This window comes from Entelurus aequoreus, linkage group LG17 (assembly GCF_033978785.1).
Source record: "Entelurus aequoreus isolate RoL-2023_Sb linkage group LG17, RoL_Eaeq_v1.1, whole genome shotgun sequence".
NCBI lineage: Eukaryota > Metazoa > Chordata > Actinopteri > Syngnathiformes > Syngnathidae > Entelurus > Entelurus aequoreus.
This window is the reverse complement of record NC_084747.1, coordinates 19243492-19267152: the sequence shown is the minus strand read 5'-3', so window position 1 is coordinate 19267152 and position 23661 is coordinate 19243492. Positions and strand designations below refer to the sequence as shown.

The following is a 23661-nucleotide window of genomic DNA, read 5'->3' as shown; positions in this document are numbered from 1 at the left end:
CCAAATAAAAGAGGAGGCGTACAATCTTTCGGCAGAGCGTAATGACACCGTACAAGGGTACAGATGTACACGTTTCTCCTCACTGAGCCAAATTGAATTCTGTCTCTGTTTGATTCTTTGCTTCTTGTCTTGTTTAATAGACGTCATCAGTGTTTGAACCTGACAATATATATTTGAACGATCCTCCTCCCCCCAGGCAATCGGAGAGTTCATCCTGACCGAGAAGAACGTCAGGATCAAGCCCCGAGGAAAGATCTACAGCTTGAACGAGGGCTACGCCAAGTACTTCCACGCCTCCGTCAACGACTACATCCGGCACAAGAAGCACCCTGAGGTGAACGCCAGTCCAGGCGCCATCCATTATTAAGACTCACGCTAACTGTTTTTCTTAGGTAGCCTATGTAGGAACGTCGGCCATTATTGAAGCGTTTACAGCATGTGTGTGAGAACGTCAGCAAGTCAAACATGTGACTGGCAGTCAGTGGGTGGCACAGAAGGGATGTGGGGTGGAGAGGCACAGTCCCACTGACCGCTGGTCTGCAGCCAAACAAACATCCTCTTCCACAGACAGTGCACACTCAGCACTTAGTCGTCCACGCTATCACCGTTGGCCATGCGTGACGCGGCATAAGACCCGGTCACATGCTCCTACATGATGAAATATGCGCCGGGGCAAAAAAATGAAGACAAGCAATTTTTTCAGCGTCATCCCGATTGCAATGAAACGCTGAAAAATGGAGCCGCTACTTCCTTTTTTTTAATATTAATGCAGAGCAGGGGATTTGATGAAAGCATGTAGATAATACATCAGTATAGTGTTGGGTTTTTTAGGGTTAATTGCTTAACATTAGTCTGGCCTACATACACTCACTTCCTGTTTACGGCCCCAAGGAATCTGTCAAGTGGATGTTATCATTATAAGCCTGTTTTTGTCTTCAATCAACACATTTGTTTGTATGTATACTGATTAATTTAGTACAAGCTTAGTTGGCTGCTCTTAACTCAAAACACTCGTATCCAGAGATGTCCGATAATGGCTTTTTTGCCGATATCCGATATTCCGATATTGTCCAACTCTTAATTACCGATTCCGATATCAACCGATACCGATATATACAGTCGTGGAATTAACACATTATTATGCCTAATTTTGTTGTGATGCCCCGCTGGATGCATTAAACAATGTAACAAGGTTTTCCAAAATAAATCCACTCAAGTTATGGAAAAAAAATGCCAACATGGCACTGCCATATTTATTATTGAAGTCACAAAGTGCATTATTTTTTTTAACTTGCCTCAAAACAGCAGCTTGGAATTTGGGACATGCTCTCCCTGAGAGAGCATGAGGAGGTTGAGTTGGGCTGGGTTGGGAGGGGCGGGGGGTATAGGGGTTGTAGCGTGGGGTGTATATTGTAGCGTCCCGGAAGAGTTAGTGCTGCAAGGGGTTCTGGGTATTTGTTCTGTTGTGTTTATGTTGTGTTACGGTGCGGATGTTCTCCCGAAATGTGTTTGTCATTCTTGTTTGGTGTGGGTTCACAGTGTGGCGCATATTTGTAACAGTGTTAAAGTTGTTTATACGGCAACCCTCAGTGTGACCTGTATGGCTGTTGAACAAGTATGCCTTGCATTCACTTGTGTGTAGGGCTGTCCGATAATATCGGCCGATAAATGCGTTAAAATGTAATATCGGAAATTATCGGTATCGTTTTTTTTATTATCTGTATCGTTGTTGTTGTTTTTTTTGTTTTTTTTGTTTTTTTTTATTAAATCAACATAAAAAACACCAGATACACTTACAATTAGTGCACCAACCCAAAAAACCTCCCTCCCCTCATTTCTTTCTGTTATCAATATTCTGGTTCCTACATTATATATCAATATATATATCAATACAGTCTGCAAGGGATACAGTCCGTAAGCACACATGATTGTGCATGCTGCTGGTCCACTAATAGTACTAACCTTTAACAGTTAATTTTACTCATTTTCATTCATTACTAGTTTCTATGTAACTGTTTTTATATTGTTTTACTTTCTTTTTTATTCAAGAAAATGTTTTTAATTTAGTTATCTTATTTTATTTATTTTTTTAAAAAGTACCTTATCTTCACCATACATGGTTGTCCAAATTAGGCATAATAATGTGTTAATTCCACGACTGCATATATCGGTTGATATCGGTATCGGTTGATATCGGTATCGGTAATTAAAGAGTTGGACAATATCGGAATATCGGATATCGGCAAAAAGCCATTATCGGACATCCCTACTTGTGTGTGTGAAATGCCGTATGTGACTGGGCTGGCACGCAAAGGCAGTGTCTTTAAGGTTTTTTGGCGCTCTCTACTTCTCCCTACGTCCGTGTACCACTCCGTACAGCGGCGTTTTAAAAAGTCATACATTTTACGTTTTGAAACCGATACCGATAATTTCCGATATTACATTTTAAAGCATTTATCGGCCGATAATATCGGACATCTCTACACGTATCTCCAATCAACATCTCCCACTGAAATTAATTTAATCGGTGCTTAGCCCCCCTCGGAAAAAAAAGCACAATTTCAACATGAAACATGCCTTTTACAAGGGAAAAATACACTAAGATGCGAAATATTGTATGAAAAACAATACGATAGAATATAGCACAAACGACTGAAGTCGTTGTAAGAAGTAATGTAATAATTAAGTGTTATTGGTGAGTGGTCCGTCAAACACACCATCAGCGGCTTCTCTATATTCCTTGGATATACAGTACAAGCCAAAAGTTTGGACACACCTGTTCATTTCAATAAGTTTTCTTTATTTTCATGACGGAAAAAGCTGGCAGCCTAGTTGCCAGAATTTTACTGTTAAATTTACATTGGTTTTTACATTATATTGTGAATGGAAAAACAGTACGAGTTTTTTTTTTTTATTCTGGCATCTTAGCTGCCAGTTTTTGTACCGTAAAAACAAATGTATCTGGGTTTTTTTTCATTTACCCATCAAATTAATAAAAATGATAATACATTTTACGGTGTTCTTTACAGCATATTACTGTAAATTGAAAAAAACTACCTTTTTTTAAAATTAAAATTCTGTTGACTGAGCCGCCATATTTTTACTGTAAAATCTTGTTTTTAACGGTGTATTACTATACACGGTGTATTACTATACAAAATGATAATACATTTTACGGTGTTCTTTACAGCATATTACTGTACTTTTTTTTTTTAAATACCTTTTTTTAAATTAAAATTCTGTTGACTGAGCTGCCATATTTTTACTGTAAAATCTTGTTTTTAACGGTGTATTACTATACACGGTGTATTACTATACAAAATGATAATACATTTTACGATGTTCTTTACAGCATATTACCGTACTTTTTTTTCTTTTTAAATACCTTTTTTAAATTAAAATTCTGTCTACTGAGCTGCCATATTTTTATTGTAAAATCTTGTTTTCAACGGTGTATTACTATTATTATTATAGTTAAAAACAAGATTTTACAGTAAAAATATGGCAGCTCAGTCAACAGAATTTTAATTTAAAAAAATGTTTTTGTTTTTTTAATGTACAGTAATATGCTGTAAAGAACACCGTAAAATGTATTATAATTGTTATTAATTTGATGGGTAGTTTGCTGTAAAATCATAAGTCAAGCAGATATTTAAGTATTTATTTTTATTTAGACAAAAAATGTTTGGAAAGTATGATAATATACTGTAATATTTGTTGCAATATTTGATACTATTAAAGTTTAAAAAGGTATACAATTTACTTTATTATCATTATATATTGTCTTTAATCACCAATAAACGTAAAGATATTTCATAAATAACCATGCCGATGTTTTTTTTATGTGGACTTAACTACTGGCATTAGTACTTTTTCCATTGGCTCTTTCATCCAAAGTTGGCCCTCCGGTCATAGGTGGATTAATGACCGGGCCTACCGGGCCCAGGCCCAGGGGGCCAGAGGCCCCAAGGGGCCAGGCCAACTTGGCCCCGCGGCCGCGACCCAAGCAAAACTACTTTTGCAAAAATAATAATCTTAAGCCCCAAGGGGCCAGGCCAACTTGGCCCCGCGGCCATGATCCATAGAGGGTAAGAGGCCCCAAGGGGCCAGGTCAACTTGGCCCCGCGGCCGCGACCCACAGAGGGCCAGAGGCCCCAAGGGGCCAGGCCAACATGGCCCCGCGGCCATGATCCATAGACGGTCAGAGGCCCCAAGGGGCCAGGCCAACTTGGCCCCGCGGCCACGATCCATAGAGGGTCAGAGGCCCCAGGGGGCCAGGTCAACTTGGCCCCGCGGCCACGATCCATAGACGGTCAGAGGCCCCAAGGGGCCAGGCCAACTTGGCCCCGCGGCCACGACCCACAGAAGGCCAGAGGCCCCAAAGGGCCAGGCCAACTTGGCCCCGCGGCCGCGAGCCTAAGAAGGCCAGAGGCCCCAAGGGGCCAGGTCAACTTGGCCCCGCGGCCACGATCCATAGAGGGTAAGAGGCCCCAAGGGGCCAGGTCAACTTGGCCCCGCGGCCGCGACCCACAGAGGGCCTGAGGTCCTAAGGGGTCAGGCCAACTTAGCCCCGCGGCCATGATCCATAGAGGGCCAGAGGCCCCGAGGGGTCAGGCCAACTTGGCCCCGATCCATAGAGGGTCAGAGGCCCCAAGGGGCCAGGCCAACTTGGCCCCGCGGCCATGACCCACAGAGGCCCCAAGGGGCCAGGCAAAATTGGCCCCGCGGCCATGATCCACAGAGGGCCAGAGGCTCTCAATCATTATTATCAAAGCTAATTCTCAAATTGGATGGATCACACAACCTCACTCACATATTCTTTATCAATTATTAAAGGTTGTTTCTGAATTTTGATCACAGAACTTAATGCAAATATTCTTGATTGATTGACAAAGCTCATTCTCAAATTTTGATTACACAACCTTACTCTGACAAATTATCATTATCAAAAAGCTCTATCTCGAATTTGGATCACAGAATCTCACTCAAGTATTCTTAGCTGTGCCCCTCCCCCATCAAGTCTTTCATAAACCGGTCTGTTCTTTTAGAATCTCCTCATTTGGTATTTTGAACTCGTGAGAGACTGCTCAAAATTTGGTTTCCTTTCCCTCAGTTCAGACTCAGAGATAATTTGAAATCATTCAACAAGAAGTTTAACGCGCGCACACACACACACACACACACTTGAGTTGAGCATTACTTGGAAATTCTTATATTTTCCATTTTGCTGTTATTATCAGCATCTTCCCATTTTGTCCTTTTCTTTCGAGAAAGTTTACAGTCTGACATTTGTCACTGCTGTCAGTTAATAACTTTTTGGTCTTTGACCCATTTTGTCATTTTCTCGATTCGATCGTCACTGACCACTCTCTCCTGTCTGGCAGACATCGTTGCTGCCATCATAGCTAGCAAGCTGCCTGCAGCGGGTCATCCCTATGTTCCCCGTCCCTATGTTACGCAGACACGCATGACAGAGACGCGTTTAAGTTGTCGAAGGAAGGAAGTTCGCGTTTGAGTTGCTCTATCTGCTGCCGCACGCCCTGTGACAGGTTAGGTTTAGGGATGGTTTTGGTCAGGGCACAATTTCGCCAAAAAAGTGCTCCACAACGCCCTGTGACAGGTTAGGTTTAGGGATAGTTTTGGTCAGGGCACAATTTCGCCAAAAAAAAGTGCTCCACAACGCCCTGTGACAGGTTAGGTTTAGGGATGGTTTTGGTCAGGGCACAATTTCGCAATTTCGCCAGATACAATGCAGGGAACATAGGACCCTTTTTTAGAAAAAGGGTCCTAAGTTCCCCGGTCGCATACAAAGACCCAGGAACAACCGGGGAACATAGGACCCGGGGAACATAGGACCCGGGGAACATAGGCACGCTCCCGCCTGCAGATAGCAACATTTTGGTGTCCTTTGGGAAAATATTTAGAAAGAAGACAAAAGTACACACAGTTGTACAACTATTATCTTTATGATCTTTTTTTTGTTAGTTTCTCTGTTACTGTGTGTGGCCAATTAAGCGACTTTTGGCCATACCTGGCTGGTGACATTTAGCGACTTTCTGGTTGATGTTAAGATTAATAATAGCAACAGTTCTCTTCATCTTAATGCAATTTATTGTGTCTGTCTCTCCACATTTTGCCATTAGGTACTTTGAGCTCTTGTTGGTCAGTCACTCTAAGGTACATTGTTGCTGCCATCATAGCTAGCAAGCTGCCTGCAGATAGCGACATTTTGGTGTCCTTTGAGAAATATTAAAAAAGAAGACAAAAGTACAAGACATTGTACGATTACTATCTTTTTAAAATTATTTGTTTCACTGTGTGATTGACCGACTTTGCCGCTAGATTTCGCGTCTTTTGGCCATACCTGGCTAGCGACTAAAAACATCATTTAGCGACTTTTTGGTTGTGAAGATAAGTGGTAAAAGCAGATCTTCCTGTTGGTCTTCCCACATTTTGCCATTTGGTACTTTGCACTCTTCTTGGTCACTCCAAGGCATTTGTCCCTGCCTTCAGCTAGTCACTTGGCTCTTTTGGAATATATTTCACTGTAATTGGCTCTCTCTCTCTCTTTCTCCTCAGTACAAATCAGCCTGTTCCCTTGCCATTCATCACTGACCACTCTGCTCTCCTGTCTGTCAGACATTATTGCTGCTTGCAGATAGCTTGGGGTCCTTAGAGAAAATATCAGAAGAGAAAAGTACACAATTATCTTAATTATCTTTTTTATTCAGTCAGTCCTTCAGTGAGTCCCAGTGTGTTGGCGATTAAGCAACGTTGGCATTCAATTAGCGACTTTTGGCCATACATGGCTGGCGACTCAAAAAACTAGAAAAAAAGTACAAAAAGTTGTACAATTAATATCTTTATTATCCTTAATTCCCCTGAATCCTAGAGTGTGTTGCAATTAAGCAACTTTGCTGCTAGGTTTAGCGACTCTTGTTTTGGGCATACCTGGCTAGCGACTACAAACATTATTCAGCAACTTTTTGGCTGTTAAGATTAACGTTAATAAATTAAATCCTAATACAATTTATTGTGTTGGTCTCGCCATCTTGCTATTAGGTACTTTGAATTCTTGTTGGTCTCTGCTAAGGTATCTGGCTGTTGTCTTTGCCTTCAGTTAGTCACTTGGCTCTGGAATATATTTAACTGTACTTGGCTCTCTCTTTCTCCTCAGTACAAATCAGTCTGTTCCCTTGCCATTTAGACATTTTCTTGATTGGATCATCACTGACCACTCTGCTCTCCTGCTGTCTATCAGACATTGTTGCTCCCATCATAGCTAGCAAGCTGCCTTGGTGTCCTTTGTGAAAATATTTAGATAGAAGACTAAAGTGCACAAAGGTGTACAATTATTATCTTTTCAAAATATTTGTTTCACTGTCAGTGTGATTGACCGACTTTGCCGCTAGATTTCGCGTCTTTTGGCCATACCTGGCTAGCGACTGAAAACATCATTTAGCAACTTTTTGGTTGTGAAGATAAGAGGTAAAAGCAGATCTGCCTGTTGGTCTTTCCACATTTTGCCATTTGGTACTTTGCACTCTTGTTGGTCACTCCAAGGCATTTGTCCCTGCCTTCAGCTAGTCACTTGGCTCTTTTGGAATATATTTCACTGTAATTGGCTCTCTCTCTCTTTCTCCTCAGTACAAATCAGTCTGTTCCCTTGCCATTTAGACATTTTCTTGATTCGATCATCACTGACCACTCTGCTCTCCTGCTGTCTATCAGACGAATCAGTTGATTCTCTGCTCTCAATTGTCTATGCTAGTAAGCTGTTATTCTCTGCTTTGGAGTGTTGATGCTGGGTTGCTAGTTTTCTAAATCACCTCACACACTTGAAGGAAGCAGCACCGATCATAAACACACAAACAAACTCACACACACACACACACACACACACACACACACACACACACACACACACACACATAGTTGGTTTATCTGTTGTGATAGGCAAAGAGCCAATGTGCAAAGAAAGAAGGGAAATATGGATCATAAACGTTTAAGTGGAGGAGCTAGAAAAAAAATTCAGCAAGAAAAGAAAAAAAAGGAATCAGTTTTACTTGAGAGTGTTCCAAATATCTCCAGCTTCTTCAGTACAAAGACATCTGCTGAAAGCAATTCTATAAATGCTACTGCAAATTCAGCTAAGGTTAGCAATGCACCTGAGCTAGCATGTAGCTCCCAAGATCCTGAGACCACTACAAGTGTAGACACTGAACCAAATGCTTCTGATGCTTATGATTCAACCAATTCAGCAGTAGCCAGTTGCTCGGATGAATGTGAGGTCACTGCACCTCTGGACAGCATAGAAAATGAGCTGAATCTTTCTTCAACACCATCTACAGTGACAACTCTACCTAGTGATCCCGCTAAATGGGCTGAGACCCTCACTGAGTCAATGAAGGAAGTTCTTATTCAAAGAGGTGCAAAATCATTTCACAACCGTCACAGCCATTATCCAGCTTCTGTGAGGAACAGTGGGCTAGGAGGCAAAACCCGATGCCTAAACAATGAACATTTTACTTCACACTTGCCCAATGGACAACGAGTACAAAGAGAGTGGCTGATGTACTCTCCCTCTACTGGTAATGTTTACTGCTTTGCATGCAAACTGTTTTCCCCAAAAACGCATTCTTTTGTGACAGGCTATTGTGATTGGAAACACTCAGAAAGATTTGGTGAACATGAGCGAAGTGCTTAGCACATAACCTGCATGCAAGCAGTCTTGAACCGCACCAAAGGTGCCACAGTTGATGCAGACCTGTTCAAACAGTTTCAGGCAGAGAGCAGCTATTGGAGGCAGGTGTTACAAAGAGTTGTTGCAGTCATTAAATTCCTTGCAGAAAGGGGCCTTGCATTTAGGGGTAAAAATGAATCGTTAGGGTCTCCTCTCAATGGGAACTACCTTGGTATTCTGGAGGTCCTGGCTGAATTTGATCCCTTTCTAAAGGATCACATCAGAAAGTTTGGGCAGATGGGTCGAGGTAATACCTCATATCTGTCCTCCACCATTTGTGAGGAATTCATTGAATTGATGGGTGCAAAAACCAAACAGGCTATAGCAGATGAACTGCAAGCAAGCAAATACTACTCTATCATTGTGGATTCAACCCCAGATTTATCTCATGTGGACCAATTGACATTCATATTCCGTTTTGTTAGCAAAGAGGGCAGTGTTGTTGAACGCTTTGTGGGTTTTGAGCCCATTACTAGCCATACAGGTGAAAGTTTGGCTAACTGTGTCATGTCTGTGTTGGAAAATCTAGGGTTAGAGCTGTCAAATTGCAGGGGGCAGGCTTATGATAATGCCAGCAACATGTCAGGGAGGTATAATGGGTTGCAGGCTCACTTAAAGAAAAGCAACCCATTAATACACTATATTCCATGTGCAGCTCACTCTTTGAATTTGGTGGGAGTCAACAGCATTGACAGATGTGGAAATGAAGTCTCTAAGTATTTTGACTTGATTCAGTCTATTTACAACTTCACAACTGCATCCACACACCGATGGGACAGGGTATTTGGCAATTCCAACATAGATCTCACACTTAAAGCTTTATCCAACACGCGTTGGAGTTGCCGTGCAGAATCTACCAAAGCACTGTGGCAGAACTACAGTAAAATAAAAGCAGCACTACAGGTTATTTCCACTGATGACACAGAGAAACGAGACACACGAACTGAAGCTGACAGTCTAGTGCGGAAGCTGGATTCACTTGAGATGGCCTTCATGGCAGGCTTTTGGGACACTGTTCTGTCCAGATTTCAGGCCACAAGTCTGCAACTTCAAAAAGCAGACATGGACCTTGGTACAGCAGTTAGATTGCTGGAATCTCTGCGCACCTTTGTTCTCTCCCAAAGAGATCTATTTGATCATTTTGAGCAGAAAGCCTTAAACATGTTGGGTGGCACCCCATCTTACAGGGCTGAACGGACGAGGAAACGTAAAAAGTTTGCTGATGAATCAGCATCCCCAGATGTTGTGCTTGAGGGAAGGCAACTGTTTCAAATAGAGACATTTATTGCCTCTATTGATCAACTGAGTTCAAGCCTTAATCACCGTCTGGAGGCCTACAAACATCTGAACAATTTGTTCAGTGTCCTTTTCTCTTTGGATACAGAGTCCAATGCTTCAGTCCTTCACAAGGCCAAGATTCTCACTGAATCATACCCATCTGACCTCAATGAAAGTCTTGGACAGGAGCTTATACAGTTCAAATCTTTTATACAGCTCAACAACACTGATGAGGAGAGGACCCCTTCAGGACTGCTCAAAACAATAATACATTTTGGACTACAGCCTACGTTTCCTAATACATACATTGCGCTACAGATTTTTCTCACTCTACCGGTCAGTAACTGTGAGGGAGAACGCTCATTCTCTCTTTTGTCAAGAGTAAAAAATGAGCTGCGCACAAGAATGACTCAGAAAAGATTAAATGCGTTATCTCTAATGGCAATTGAGAGTGAGCTGACAAGAGAGTTGGACTTCAATGATGTGGTGGATGATTTTGCAAAATTGAAAGCACGAAAGAAACCCCTTGCTTAAAGGTGCACTGTGTAAGATTTTTAGGTTATTTCCAGAATTCACCCATTCACTAATGTTAGGCTACCTGTTTTCATGAATACTTACCACCACCATAAAATTCTAAGTATCCATTATGACTTGGAGAATTGCACTTTTGCCATTTCTGGGAAGTGTCACCTGGATTGTGAAGATAGGATTGACTTTAGGCAGAAGCTTGGTGCTTTCTCTGGCAAACTGAACCTCAAGCTTCATTCTCTGCAGCTTTGCATTCTTGTGCAGACTTTCATCCACAAGGAACTTTTCAACTTCCCCACTATCGTGAAGGGGCCATCAAAAGATTTCAGTGTGTCCAGCATGTCTAGTCTCTTACTCTCCTTTCTTTGAGCCATCTCTTGTTTCTCATCTGCCCTACTCTCGAATTTTGCCTTCATGAATTTACTCCAGTTGAGTTCAACCTCCCTTTTTGCTTGTGCTGCTGCCTTGAAACCTCTGAAGCTCCTGGCTCTTCTGTAAAATTATTGACCTATTGACTGCGTTCAGTGTGCCCAACTTCTTCAGTTTGTAGTCCACCTTGCCACATTGTCTCTCCATCCCAATGTTGTGCACAGGGGTGCCATCAATGTTACTAGCCTGTTCACTGACAGGGTCCATTGGGAAGGTCTCCTCATCCATCCTCTGCCTGGCCAGGACAGTCTTCAGATGGGGCAGCATGAGATCTGTCAGCTGCTTCACTTCATCCAAGTATTCGGCAGCCACGTCTGACACTGAGTTCAGGACATGTCCAGTGCCTGTCCAGCCACTATAGCATTCTTGGAAATGGGCTATCTTGACCTGCATGCAGCCCTTGTACCATGAACTGGCCTACACCTTTCTTTGTGGTGCTCTCCGATGCATGTTATCATTTTACCTTTCTCCTTCTCCTCAAGCTTAACCACAAATAGATACAGACTTTGAGCCTCAATTTGCTGCACAGCTGCCGTTATGCCAATGTGTTTTCCTAAGATATTATTTTATTTTTAATGGTAGAAGGGAGGAAAAGGGGGCAAAAATCATGTCCGATTTAGTTTTTTGGGTGGGTTGGGGGGTTTATTTCATGATAGCTACCAACTTCCAATACATAATATCTCTCAAATGACCCAATGCACCATCACTGAAGTGGGCGTAATCATTTTCAAAAATGTTTATTTTTAGGCCATTTATCCCCTCCCCCTGTGTCTGTGTGAAACCTGTGCTTGTCAGTGTCTGTGTGGTATACCTAATAGTGTGTGTGCAGTATGTGCACTCTTCTGTACAGTACAGTGTGCATGTCTGTTCACAGTATACAGTATTTCTTGCATAGTGCGTGCGTGTGTGTGCGCCCACACGCGCGGGGGGTTGAGGGGCCAAGACCATGTCAGGCCCAGGGGGCCAAAATTTCTTAATCCGCCCCTGCCTCCGGTGTGCGTGTTTATCTTTAAAAAAAAATCTACTGTACGTTGCACAATGCCAGTGCCTTTCAGGAAACAGAACACAAGTTGAGTCTTCCCGTATGATGCCTGCGACGTGACTCAGGCAGCACATGACTCTGCGTCACATGTGGCAGCTCAGTGCAGTAGTATCACAAACTTATCACACTTCTAAAGTTACCTCGCAGTCTTATTTCACACTCATTATTAGGATACGATGCAGAAAATACAAACACAACAATCCAATAGTAGTCTGGGGAGTTCTTTACTGTCTGCTCTGTTGTGCTTTTTGGGGCCGGGGGGTTTGTTTACCAGGCCTTGATGGTGGACTTTGACCCGGTTTGTTGTTTGGATTTGTTCTCAGTAGCTTTGCCTCAACATGACCGAGCCGGGTACTTCCTCCTCCCTCACAGCGTTCATAACATTTTTAATGTCGTGTCATGGAAAAATAAGAGGCTCACAAATGCATTCATGCATTAAAAAAAAAAAGAAGAAGCTGATGTGGTATAATGGAGGCGTTAACGCACGCAGGACCTTTTTTGGACTTATTTTGACATTGCCACACACACTGGACGCTTCATTAGGCACACCTATGCTATCCAATAAGTGCATGTTAATAATTTGTTAACCCCTCTTTACCCTATTTACAGTAAGGTACTCAAAATATTAGCGCTTAGTAAAACATGGTCAAATCAAAACAGATTTTAATTATATTTTATTTCAATTTATATAATTTTTGCTCTTTTTTTTAAATATTTTATTACATTTTTATAATTTATGTTTTTTTTCTCTAGTTTTCTTTTATATGTATAAAATATTGAAATAAGTTCATAGTATTATTAGATTATTTTGGTTTGATTTACAGTTTTTCCCAATAGACTTTAACATATTTTTTGGGGTAATATATAATTGAATATCCATACATCCATTTTCTACCGCTTGGCTGGAGCCTATCCCAGCTGCATAATAATAATAATAATACACCCTGGACAAGTCGCCACCTCATCACAGATTATTGAATTTTTTTTTTTTAGTAATATTTTTGTATTATTATATTCATCCATCCATACATCCATTGATTGTCCGCCGCTTATCAGAGTCCAGGTTGCGGGGGCAGCAGTCTAAGCAGAGATGCCCAGACTTCCCTGTCTCCGACCACATCCTCTAGTTCCACAGGGGGGGACACCGAGGCATTCCCAAGCCAGCTGTGAGACATAGTCCCTCCAACGTGTCCTCGGTCTGCCCAAAACACCTCACCAGGGAGTCGTCCAGGAGGCATCCGTAGTAGACGCCCGTCCCATCTCAGCTGGCTCCTCTCGACGTGAAGGAGCAGCGGCTCTACTCTGAGTCTCTCCTGGATGACCGAGCTCCTCACCCTATCTCTGAGGGGGATCCCAGACATCCTGCGGAGGAGACTCATTTCTGCCGCTTGTATTCGCGACCTAAGTAGGAACGTAGACTGACTGGTAAATCGAGAGCTTCGCCTTCTGGCTCAGCTCCTTCTTAACCACAACAGACCGGTACAGTGACTGCATCACTGTCGACGCTGCACCAATCTTGCGTTCTATTCTTCCCTCACTCGTGAACAAGACTCCTATTATTATATATAAATTCATCTATCTATACACTTTATATAGTAATCAGATATAATACAAAACCCAAAACCAGGGAAGTTGGCATGTTGTGTAAATGGTAAATAAAAACAGAATACAATGATTTGCTAATCCTTTTCAACTTATATTCAATTGAATAGACTGCAAAGACAAGATATTTAATGTTCACACTGAGAAACTTAATTTTTTTTTGCAAATAATCATTAACTTTGAATTTAATGGCAGCAACTCATTGCAAAAAAGTTGGCACAGGGGCATGTTCACCACTGTGTTACATGGCCTTTCCTTTTTAACAACACTCAGTAAACGTTTGGGAACTGAAGAGACCAATTTTTTAAGCTTTTCAGGTGGAATTATTTCCCATTCTTGCTTGATGTACAGCTTAAGTTGTTCAACAGTCCGTTGTGGTATTTTACGCTTCATTTTTAATGGGAGACAAGTCTGGACTACAGGCAGGCCAGTCTACTATCCGCACTCTTTTATTATAGGGCGGCATGGCGTAGTGGGTAGAGCAACCGTGCCAGAAACCTGAGGGTTGCAGGTTCGCTCCCCGCCTCTTACCATCCAAAAATCGCTGCCGTTGTGTCCTTGCCCCTTACTCACACCGGTGAATTGAATGATAGGTGGTGGTCAGAGGGGCCTTTGGCGCAAATTGCAGCCACGCTTCCGCCAGTCTACCCCAGGGCAGCTGTGGCTATGAAAGTAGCTTACCACCACCAAGTGTGAATGAATGATGGGTTCTACATGTAAAGCGACTTTGGGTACTTAGAAAAGCGCTACATAAATCACCGGTATTATTATTATGAAGCCACATTGTTGTAAAATGTGGCTTGGCATTGTCTTGCTGAAATAAGCAGGGGCGTCCATGATAACGTTGCTTGGATGGCAACATATGTTGCTCCAAAACCTGTATGTACTTTTCAGCATTAATGGCGCCTTCACAGATGTGTAATTTACCCATTCCTTGGGCACTAATACACCCCCATACCATCACAGATGCTGGTTTTTACACTATGCGCCTATAGCAGTCCAAATGGTTCTTTTCCTCTTTGGTCCGGAGGACACGACGTCCACAGTTCCCAAAAACAATTCGTCAGACCGCATTATCTTAGATGAGTTCGGGCCCAGCGAAGCCAGCTGAGTTTCTGGGTGTTGTTGATAAATGGCTTTCGCTTTGCTTAGTGGAGTTTTAACTTGCACTTACAGATGTAGCGACGAACTGCAGTTACCGACAGTGGCTTTCTAAAGTGTTCCTGAGCCCGTGTGGTGATATCCTTTACGCACTCATGTCGGTTTTTGATGCAGTACCGCCTGAGGGATCAAAGGTCGCGGGCATTCAATGTTGGTTTTCGGCCTTGTCGCTTTACGTGCAGTGATTTCTCCAGATTCTCTGAACCTTTTGATTATATTATTGTTATTATTTTATTTCAGGGTTTATTTTAAAACATTATTTATTGTGGGATTATATGATTTTTAGTTTTTTTTTTTTTTTTTATGTATTTAATTTTCGAATATTATATTATTACTTTTCCTACAGAGCTCTTATAGGGTTAGTGTGCTTAAATATTCCCATATTTTCCTATATCTTGTACCTTCCTGCAGGACGGCAGCTCCCCGTACGGCGCTCGCTACGTGGGCTCCATGGTGTCCGACGTCCACCGCACCATCACTTACGGGGGCATCTTCCTGTACCCGGCCAATGAGAAGAGCCCGGAAGGAAAGGTGAGGAGGCCACCTTGCATGTGTTGTTAGCACAACTGATCGTACTTATTTTAAAAATACAGTTCTTATTTTTGGATGAAAATACACAACTTGCTAAATATTCAACCAAAAACCCCCGTCACCTACTGCCAGTCTGTTGAGACCTCAGAAGGTTCCAGCCAGGTGGACTCTGAGGAACAGTTTTACTTTCTAGCGGGTCAGCAGTGACACACCAGCGTTATCTGTAAGGCAGAAAGAGAAGAAGAAGTGAAACTATGAAACTTAGACAAGTCATCACCACATAAAGGATGTGTTCAGGCCTGCTTTCAAACGCACTTTTCAGGTTCCGATACAACACTTTTGATCGGGTTGTTCAGTTGGAAACGCTGCCGTCACAAACTGGCTTCAGGCACGTGCAGACATTTTGAAGGCAAGTGCCCGAGCTGGAAAAATCACAAAAGTTCTTCATAAAATTCTTACTATGATAAGAATCACAGCAAGATATTTCTAACGTATTAGTAACTAATTCCAACTCATTTTATCATACGGAATTAAAAAAACAAACACACTTTTTTTTCCATTGATAGCCCACTATAGGGTTGCAGCTATCGATTATTTTAGTCATTGAGTAATCCGTTGATTAGATTGTTCAATTCATCGGCTAAAACACATTTTATAGGCTCAATGGGTATTTTAAGGAAAATAATTTAAATAAACAAAATACTTACGTAACCCTCATTACCTTCGGTTTACCTTCTATGACCTTCTTGTTTTACCTTCTATATTCCTTTTTTACTTTGTATTCACCTTCTACATAACCTATTTTACCTTCTACTTAGCTTATTATCTTCTATTTAACTTATTTAATCTTTTATGTATACCTTATTTTACTTTCTATTGACTTTCTTTCATCGTCTTTTACCTTCTATATTGGTTTTTCACATTCTTTCTTCTTCTATTTAACTTATTTACCTTTTTTAATCTCTTATTTATCTTCTATTTAACCTATTTTACCTTTTACATTCCGTCTATTACCTTTTATTTACCTTCTTTTACTTTGCACTACGTTTACCTTCTATTTATCTTATTTTGCCTTTTATTTACCATATTTTACCTTTTGTTTTTTCTTTTACCTTCTGTTTACTTTATTTTACTTTTTATTAACTGATTTTACCTTCTATTTACCTGTTATTTATCTTTTTTTTTTACCATTTATTTACTTCCTAGACCTTTTATTTATCTTCTCTAACTTTTTTTTGCTTCTTTTATCTTTTATACTACCTTTTATTTTTCTTCTATTACCTTTTATTTACCTTATTTCGTCTCTAATGTATCTTATTTAATTTTATGTTATTTATCTTCTTTCACCTTTTATTTACCTTTCATTTCCATTATTTTATCTTTTAATAACCTTATTTTACCCTTTTATTTAATAACTTTCCCTTATATACACCTTCTCTTAGCTCTCTATTTACCTTGTTTTACCCTCTATTTACCTTTTTTTGACCTTCTTTACCTCTTATTTCCTCTTTTACCTTCGCTATTCCTTCTTTCACCTTATATTTACCTTATTTACCTTTTGTTTACTTATTTTAACTTCTATTTACCCTTTCCCCCTTCTTTTATCTTTAATTAACTTCTATTGCCTTCTCTTCAACTTGTTTTACCTTCTTTTATGCAGTCTGGATTTTATAAATGTGTATTGTTAACACTCAATCAAAGCAATAGAATATCAATCTAAGCTTTTTTCTAATCAAATTATTGGATTTATTTGATTGATCAATGCAGCCCTTAACCCAGTGGTTATGACACTAACCAGTAACACAAGAGACGGGGGTTCAAGTCCATGTCTTTTTTTTGTTTTTAACTGATTTAGCTTTGATTTGTGTTGAAAAACAAAAACAACTTATTTTCCTGAGACATTTCCCACATGTTGAAATGCAAATGTTGGCAGGTATGCCCTCGCTCACTTCACTAAACATGGCAAATGACAGCAACGTAGTGTATTGGCCGCCTCGGAGGCGAAGATTACTGACCTACAAGTGGCTTTGTACTGTGAAGGGACGTTAGCCGCTGGCAAGAACACTACATTGCATTGAGGACCTGTTCCTTCGTTTGTCGCTGTCAAATTGGCATCAACATGCATTATCACCATATACCAATTCGATGCATCGCAATTTGGACATGGACGATTGTAGAATCCATCACCAAATGTCAGTCATCCATAATCAATGTATTTATTGTAAATGAAGTAATGCAGACAGTTGTCAAATTTGGCTGACTGCAGCGAGCCACCTCACCAAAAGATATGACCAGATTCTTTATTTTAGGGCTCTTACAGTCTAGTTTTGCACACATATTCAATAGTTTATTAAAGGTGGGAATTAATTTAACTGTTTCTCATTCCAAATGAATTGGGTTTTTTTAAGTTGCATGTGATAAATGCTTATTTAGTGGAACGAAAAGAAATGTAAAACTGCATCAATATACATGAGTTAAAGATGCATCAATAATCGATTTTTAATCAAATCGTAATCGAATCATGAAGTGCCCAAAGATTTCCACCTCTAATAACAACAGTGGGGCCGTGAATCTTTGGGGACCTAACGATCCGAGCCGATCCGATTCCGATTCCTGGTGACCATTCAGAATTGATTCTGGATTCAACACGTTTCTCAATTCAAACCGATTCTTGCAATGTATTATTTGGTGTAAAAACATATTTTTAATATATCATGTATTCTTATTTAAAAAAGGGGTTTTTTAATACATTTTTTAAAATGGTGAATGGATTTAGAATCGGAATCAATAAGAATCGTGATTCGCATGTGGGTTGGCTTTTTGTGCACCCTTAAAATCTCTAATTTATATCATTTCTATCAGGCCTGGGCAATTATTTTGACTCGGGTGGGGGCAAATTTAGAGAAAAAAAATGTGTCTGGGTTGCCGGTATACCTATCTAGCTAGCTATCTATGTCCATCCATCCATCCATTCATTTTATACCGCTTGTCCCTTTCGGTGTCGCGGGGGGGGGTCGCTGGAGCCTATCAGCTGCATTCGGGCGGAAGGCGGGGTACACCCTGGACAAGTCGCCACCTCATCACAGGGCCAACACAGATAGACAGACAACATTCACACTCACATTCATGTATACATACATATATATATATATATATATATATATATATACACATATACATATATACACACACACACATATACACTATATTGCCAAAAGTATTTGGCCAAAAAAAATATTTGGTAAAAAACCCCCACCTACAATCTGATATATCACTAAGCTTTAGAACTTTCTTGTAAAAATCTCCTTCCGTGTCTATACCTGACACCCGCATTTCAGGCTCTGTGGAAACGCTCCCCACCCACACTGCTTGGTGCCTCGCCTGAGCTGCTGTGACTTAGATGATCATAGTAACTAATTTGATTACCATAGTAACTAGTACATTGTGCAAAAGCGCAAATTCCAACCATCTAAATACTTACGGTCATTAGAAAACATCACTGCACGTCATAATGGCAGCTACAGTTTCCATCTTAAAGATCTAAAAAAATTATTAGGGAATGTAATGCAGCTGAGATAGGCTCCAGCACCCCCCACAACCCCAAGAGGGACAAGCGGTAGGAAAATGGATGGATGGATGTCCGGCGGGCCAGATTGAAAAGCTTAACGGGTCGCATGTGTTAATTTGCCCAGGTCTGATTCATATGGTCTATATTGCACAAGCCTAATGTATAGCTATTCCTTGTGCTCCGGTGATAACGATACTTGTAAGAAACTTAGTTTATTTGCCGCCTGACTTTGAACTGCCAGCTTGCTCGCAGGAATGCTACATTGCGTACATTCGTTCGCTTGTTGCTGTCGAATTTGCGGCACACAGCTGAAATATGTCATCAACATGCATTATCACGATATTATTAAAAGCGCTATCGTCGGCTAAATGTATACCATTTATATCGTCTATATCGTGCAAGCATCCGGTAAATGGAAAAACGTGTGGTTAGAAAGAGCTAAATTTTCAGTCCCGCTTGCTCATGCACTCCAAATCATTGTTAATTACCCTTTTTTGCTCCTGGCTAGCTGAGGCTGTTGTACGAGTGCAATCCCATCGCGTTCCTGGTGGAGCAGGCGGGAGGCCTGGCCTCCACGGGCACCCAGAGGGTCCTGGAGGTGCAACCACAGGCCATCCATCAGCGGGTGCCCTTCGTGGTGGGCTCCCCGGATGACGTCAACGAGTACCTGTCCTTCGTCAGGAAGCACCAGTGACAGCTTGGAATGACTTTTTTTAATCAAATTGGCAACTGGTGAAAAAAAGTATTTTGTCAACTTTGTGCAATGACATTTGTATTTGATCAATTAAAAACAAATATTTGAAGTCCAGCTCACTTTTGCAGAGAGAGGAAGTGAGATAGTGAGGGTGTTTTTCACACTGGAAACAAAACTGTGACTTCTAGAACGCGTCATCAGGTTGTCACGTGATCCAGCCTTCAGTCGCTTCAATCATCTTCTCAGCGTGTGACTGACTATTAAAAGTCCACTCGTCCATCTTAGCTTGTCCGTGTCATCCTTACAGTTATCACCAAACTGATAACTACCTGCATAGACATCTACTAAGTAGACGCAGCATCGACCGCTACTGCCTACTGCCGCTGACGAGACGCGGAGCCGCCATCTTGGAGTGGTGATCCGCTCCACTGCAATTCATTTGGCAGGAGCATTAAACTGTCAGCGCATTTAATTCATCTTACCTCACTGAATACCACTGATTTTCACGCGGGGTTTTTTTGGCATACGTGTAGCTATGATAAAGTACACATGTTTTGGCGTGTTTTATTATTCATAGTTTGCTTAACAGTAATATAATATTCTTATACGCTATAAGTGACCAGACGTCCGAGATCAAAACTGGGAATATAATCCCAGAAAAGGGGGAAAAAACGGTCAGCTATTTTTAAGTTGAAGAAACAATATGATTAGGTTATAAATACATGTGTATATCCTACACAAACAATGTATGAATACATTAGATAGCTATATATCTTAGGGACCTATAGACTGTATCTCTGTTGCTAAAGCAGCAGAGAGTTTATTCTGTCTTGACACTTTGTATTGATATTTTGTACTACATTCTTCCCTTAAATAATAATGTTTACAGTGATTGTTTTATATGTATTTTTTATGTATGTCGCTTTGGATAAAAGCGTCTGCCAAATACTTAAACATAAACATATATAAACACCTGAAAGTCTTTACATCAGCTAAAACCACCAATCTGTTCCACTGGATTCAGAATAAAACCAAATTATGTCTTACCCAACAATGTTAGTATTTCAATATTGTTACTTGAAGACTTATTCCTGGCTACAATTATACTGTTAAGAAAGTATTGTCTTATACTTTGCCTAAAATGAGAATGCATCATAATCAGTGGCGGCAGGTGAATTTTGTTTTAGGTGGGGCTGAAAGTTTGTAAAGCAAACCCCTGTAGGGGGGTCATCATCCCCCGGAAGATTTCTTTGTGATTTTCACATACAAATGAAGCATTCTGGTGCATTCTGACAAAAATAATGAAGACAAAATAGAACATTTCATAGGTTTGCAGAGAACTATATACAATATGCACACTGAAGGCATGATGCCACCATAGGTTTGCAGAGAATGACAAGTATGACATTTTTAAATGTAATTAATTTCATTGACAAGCAATTCTATTATGGTCATACTCTTGTTTGCTCGCGGCCGGGCTACGATTTCAGTACTATTGAAGATCTTTGCTCCTTCTCAACTCTGTGGTAATATTCTGTTCACAAAATACAACCAGTAGTACGTTAATGTTAAATCTTACTTGTGAAAAGTAATCCCCCGATTCCTATTTTCAACAGTCCGCTCATTTCTACCTGTCAACTGTCAGTTTAGGCCGCTCGCCGGCTTCTCATCACCACTTCAAGATGGCGGTCGAATTTCTCGCGTCACAGCAGCCAATGCTGCGTCTACTTATAAGATGTCTCAGGTTACCTGCACCATTTGTGTTCATTAGCGCTGTTTCACCAACTACTCTCGCCGCTTCCTGTTTATGTTTTCCCGCCCACCGCTGACCCAATTGGAGAGGAGAGCATTGTCACGTGGTTTGATGACGCATTCAGGTGCAACTGTAATTTTTTACACAAAACAATTTCTTTGCTCCCTGTTATTTTTGTCGTTTTTGGTTCTTTAACGCTACTTTACTGGCTTTAAGGTCTGCAAGGTTTTAATGTTAAATATATTCAGGGTAAGTCTTTTAAGACTCTGTAGAATGTGAAGGTCATTTAGTAAACAAGCGTCCACCTCATGAAGCAACAGCATTGTTACACAATCAATAATCCCACAGTTATTGGTCATGTGACCAGCAGGGGTAATGTCTAGTACAAGGGACCCAAACTTTTTATACTATATTATTTATGTATTTTTAATTTTCAAAACCAATACAATATTTAGATTTGTTTTAACCTTTAGGGCTCCCCTCAAGTTTAGGCCCAAGGACTTGGAAGGGTGTCAGTCATAAAAATGTTACAAAATTAATCCTATAATATTACTTTGCATTATTAACACAAAAACACACAAAATATGCAATGTTTCCCCCCAAAAAAATTCAAACTGGGTTATTTGATGTGAAGTAATTGGAGCCTTAAAACGGTCAATAATTCATAACACCATTCATTTTCATTCTTTTTTTTTTTTTTTAGCAATGACTTAAAAAAAACCCTACTATATTTATTGGGGATCCAAAAGGGCCTCATTCATAAAAGTGTTAAAAATAAATTAGATTTTTTTTTTTTTTTTTACTTTCAATGCTTAAGTTGATCAACTCCAAATCGATATGTCGATTATGAGGCGTTTTTTTTTGTTTTATGCCCTATTTGTCAAATATAACTTTTAACACAAAATATGCAAATATTTCATGTGAAATAATTGGAGCCCTAAATTACACCATTGATTATTTTCTGAGAAATTACAGATTTTTATTTTTTTTAAAGAAAAATTTGACTATAATTCTTGAAGATCCAAAGGGCCCCAATCATAAAAGTGTTACAATAGTGTTACAATAATACATATATTTTTTAACTTTCAACAATTAAATCCCAGGAACAACATAAGATCATAAAATGTTATTTTTTAATGGGTTTTTAAAAATGGGTTTGTTTTATGCCATTTTTATAAAAGAAAACTGTAAGAAAATATGTAACAACACCCCCCAATACATTTCAAAGTGTAATATTTGTTGTGAAGTAATTGGAGCCTCAAATGGGGGAAAATGTATAAAAAGCCTCTTGATCAACTTCTAACCTATCTTTCAATTCTTAGTTTTTATTTTTATCCGTTTGTTTTTTCCCCTTTTTTTATTTGGCAAAAACAAAGTACGGAATATTTTGGACAATTTAAACATAATATTTTCCCCGCCAAAATGTTCAAAGTGGATTATATTAATTTGAGACTTAAACAGGTAAATCATTTATAACACCATTGATTTAAAATTATTTTATGAAGAACAATCCCACTATAATTCTGTAAGGTCCAAAGGGCCCCCCACTCATAAAAGTGTTAAAAATAATTCATACTTTTTAATTTTTTAATTTTCAATACTTAAGTCTCGAGACCAACACCAGATCCATCCGTCGATTATAAGTTATTTTTGTTCTATGCCCTTTTTGTCAAAGAAAAGTTTTTCAATTTGGCAAAAACACAAATATGCAATATTTCCCCACAAAACATTTCTAAGTGGGTTATTGCATATGAAGTAAACGGATCCCTAAATAGGTAAATCATTCTGAACACCATTGATTTAAAAAAAAAAAAAAAGGGCCCCACTCATGAAAGTGTTAAAAATAAGTCATTCATTTTTCATTTAACATTTATATCCGCAGATTATACCTTTGTATTATTTTTTTGCCCAATTTCTGAAATAAAACTTTTTTTTATATGGCAAAAACACAAAATACGCAGTAATTACCCCCAAAATTTTAATTAAAAAAAAGGGGAATATTTGAGGTGATGTAATTGAGTCCTTAATTAATTCATAACAGATTTTGATTATTATTTTTGGAGCAATGACATCTTTAAAAAAACGACCTGCATAACAGCTTGTCGTTATTTGTGAACATTGCAACTTTTTCTTGTTACATTTTACCTGTTAGCTCTTTTATCACTACACGTTTCTCCTTTTTAATAGTTGTCAGGTTCAAACACTGATGACATCTATTAAACAGACAAAGAAGCAAGGAATCAAACAGAGACAGAATTAAATTTGGCTCAATTGAGGAGAAACGTCTAGGGTGTACTCTTGTACAGTCTCCCACCACGCTCTGATGAAAGAT

The 23661-nt window shown here is 39.9% G+C and overlaps 1 protein-coding gene across 2 annotated transcripts in view; it reads left to right on the top strand.

Moving 5' to 3' along the window:
* The window catches only part of fbp2 (fructose-1,6-bisphosphatase 2), a 38281-nt gene extending 18433 nt beyond the window's left edge, over positions 1-19848 (top strand). For both annotated transcript variants that reach the window (XM_062025115.1, XM_062025116.1), the window contains exons 5-7: positions 197-334; positions 15195-15314; positions 19391-19848. In XM_062025115.1, the coding sequence (XP_061881099.1) occupies positions 197-334; positions 15195-15314; positions 19391-19576 (444 nt within the window). In that variant the 3' untranslated portion in view covers positions 19577-19848. The remainder of the gene's footprint in view (positions 1-196; positions 335-15194; positions 15315-19390) is intronic.
* Positions 19849-23661: the final 3813 nt, after the last annotated feature.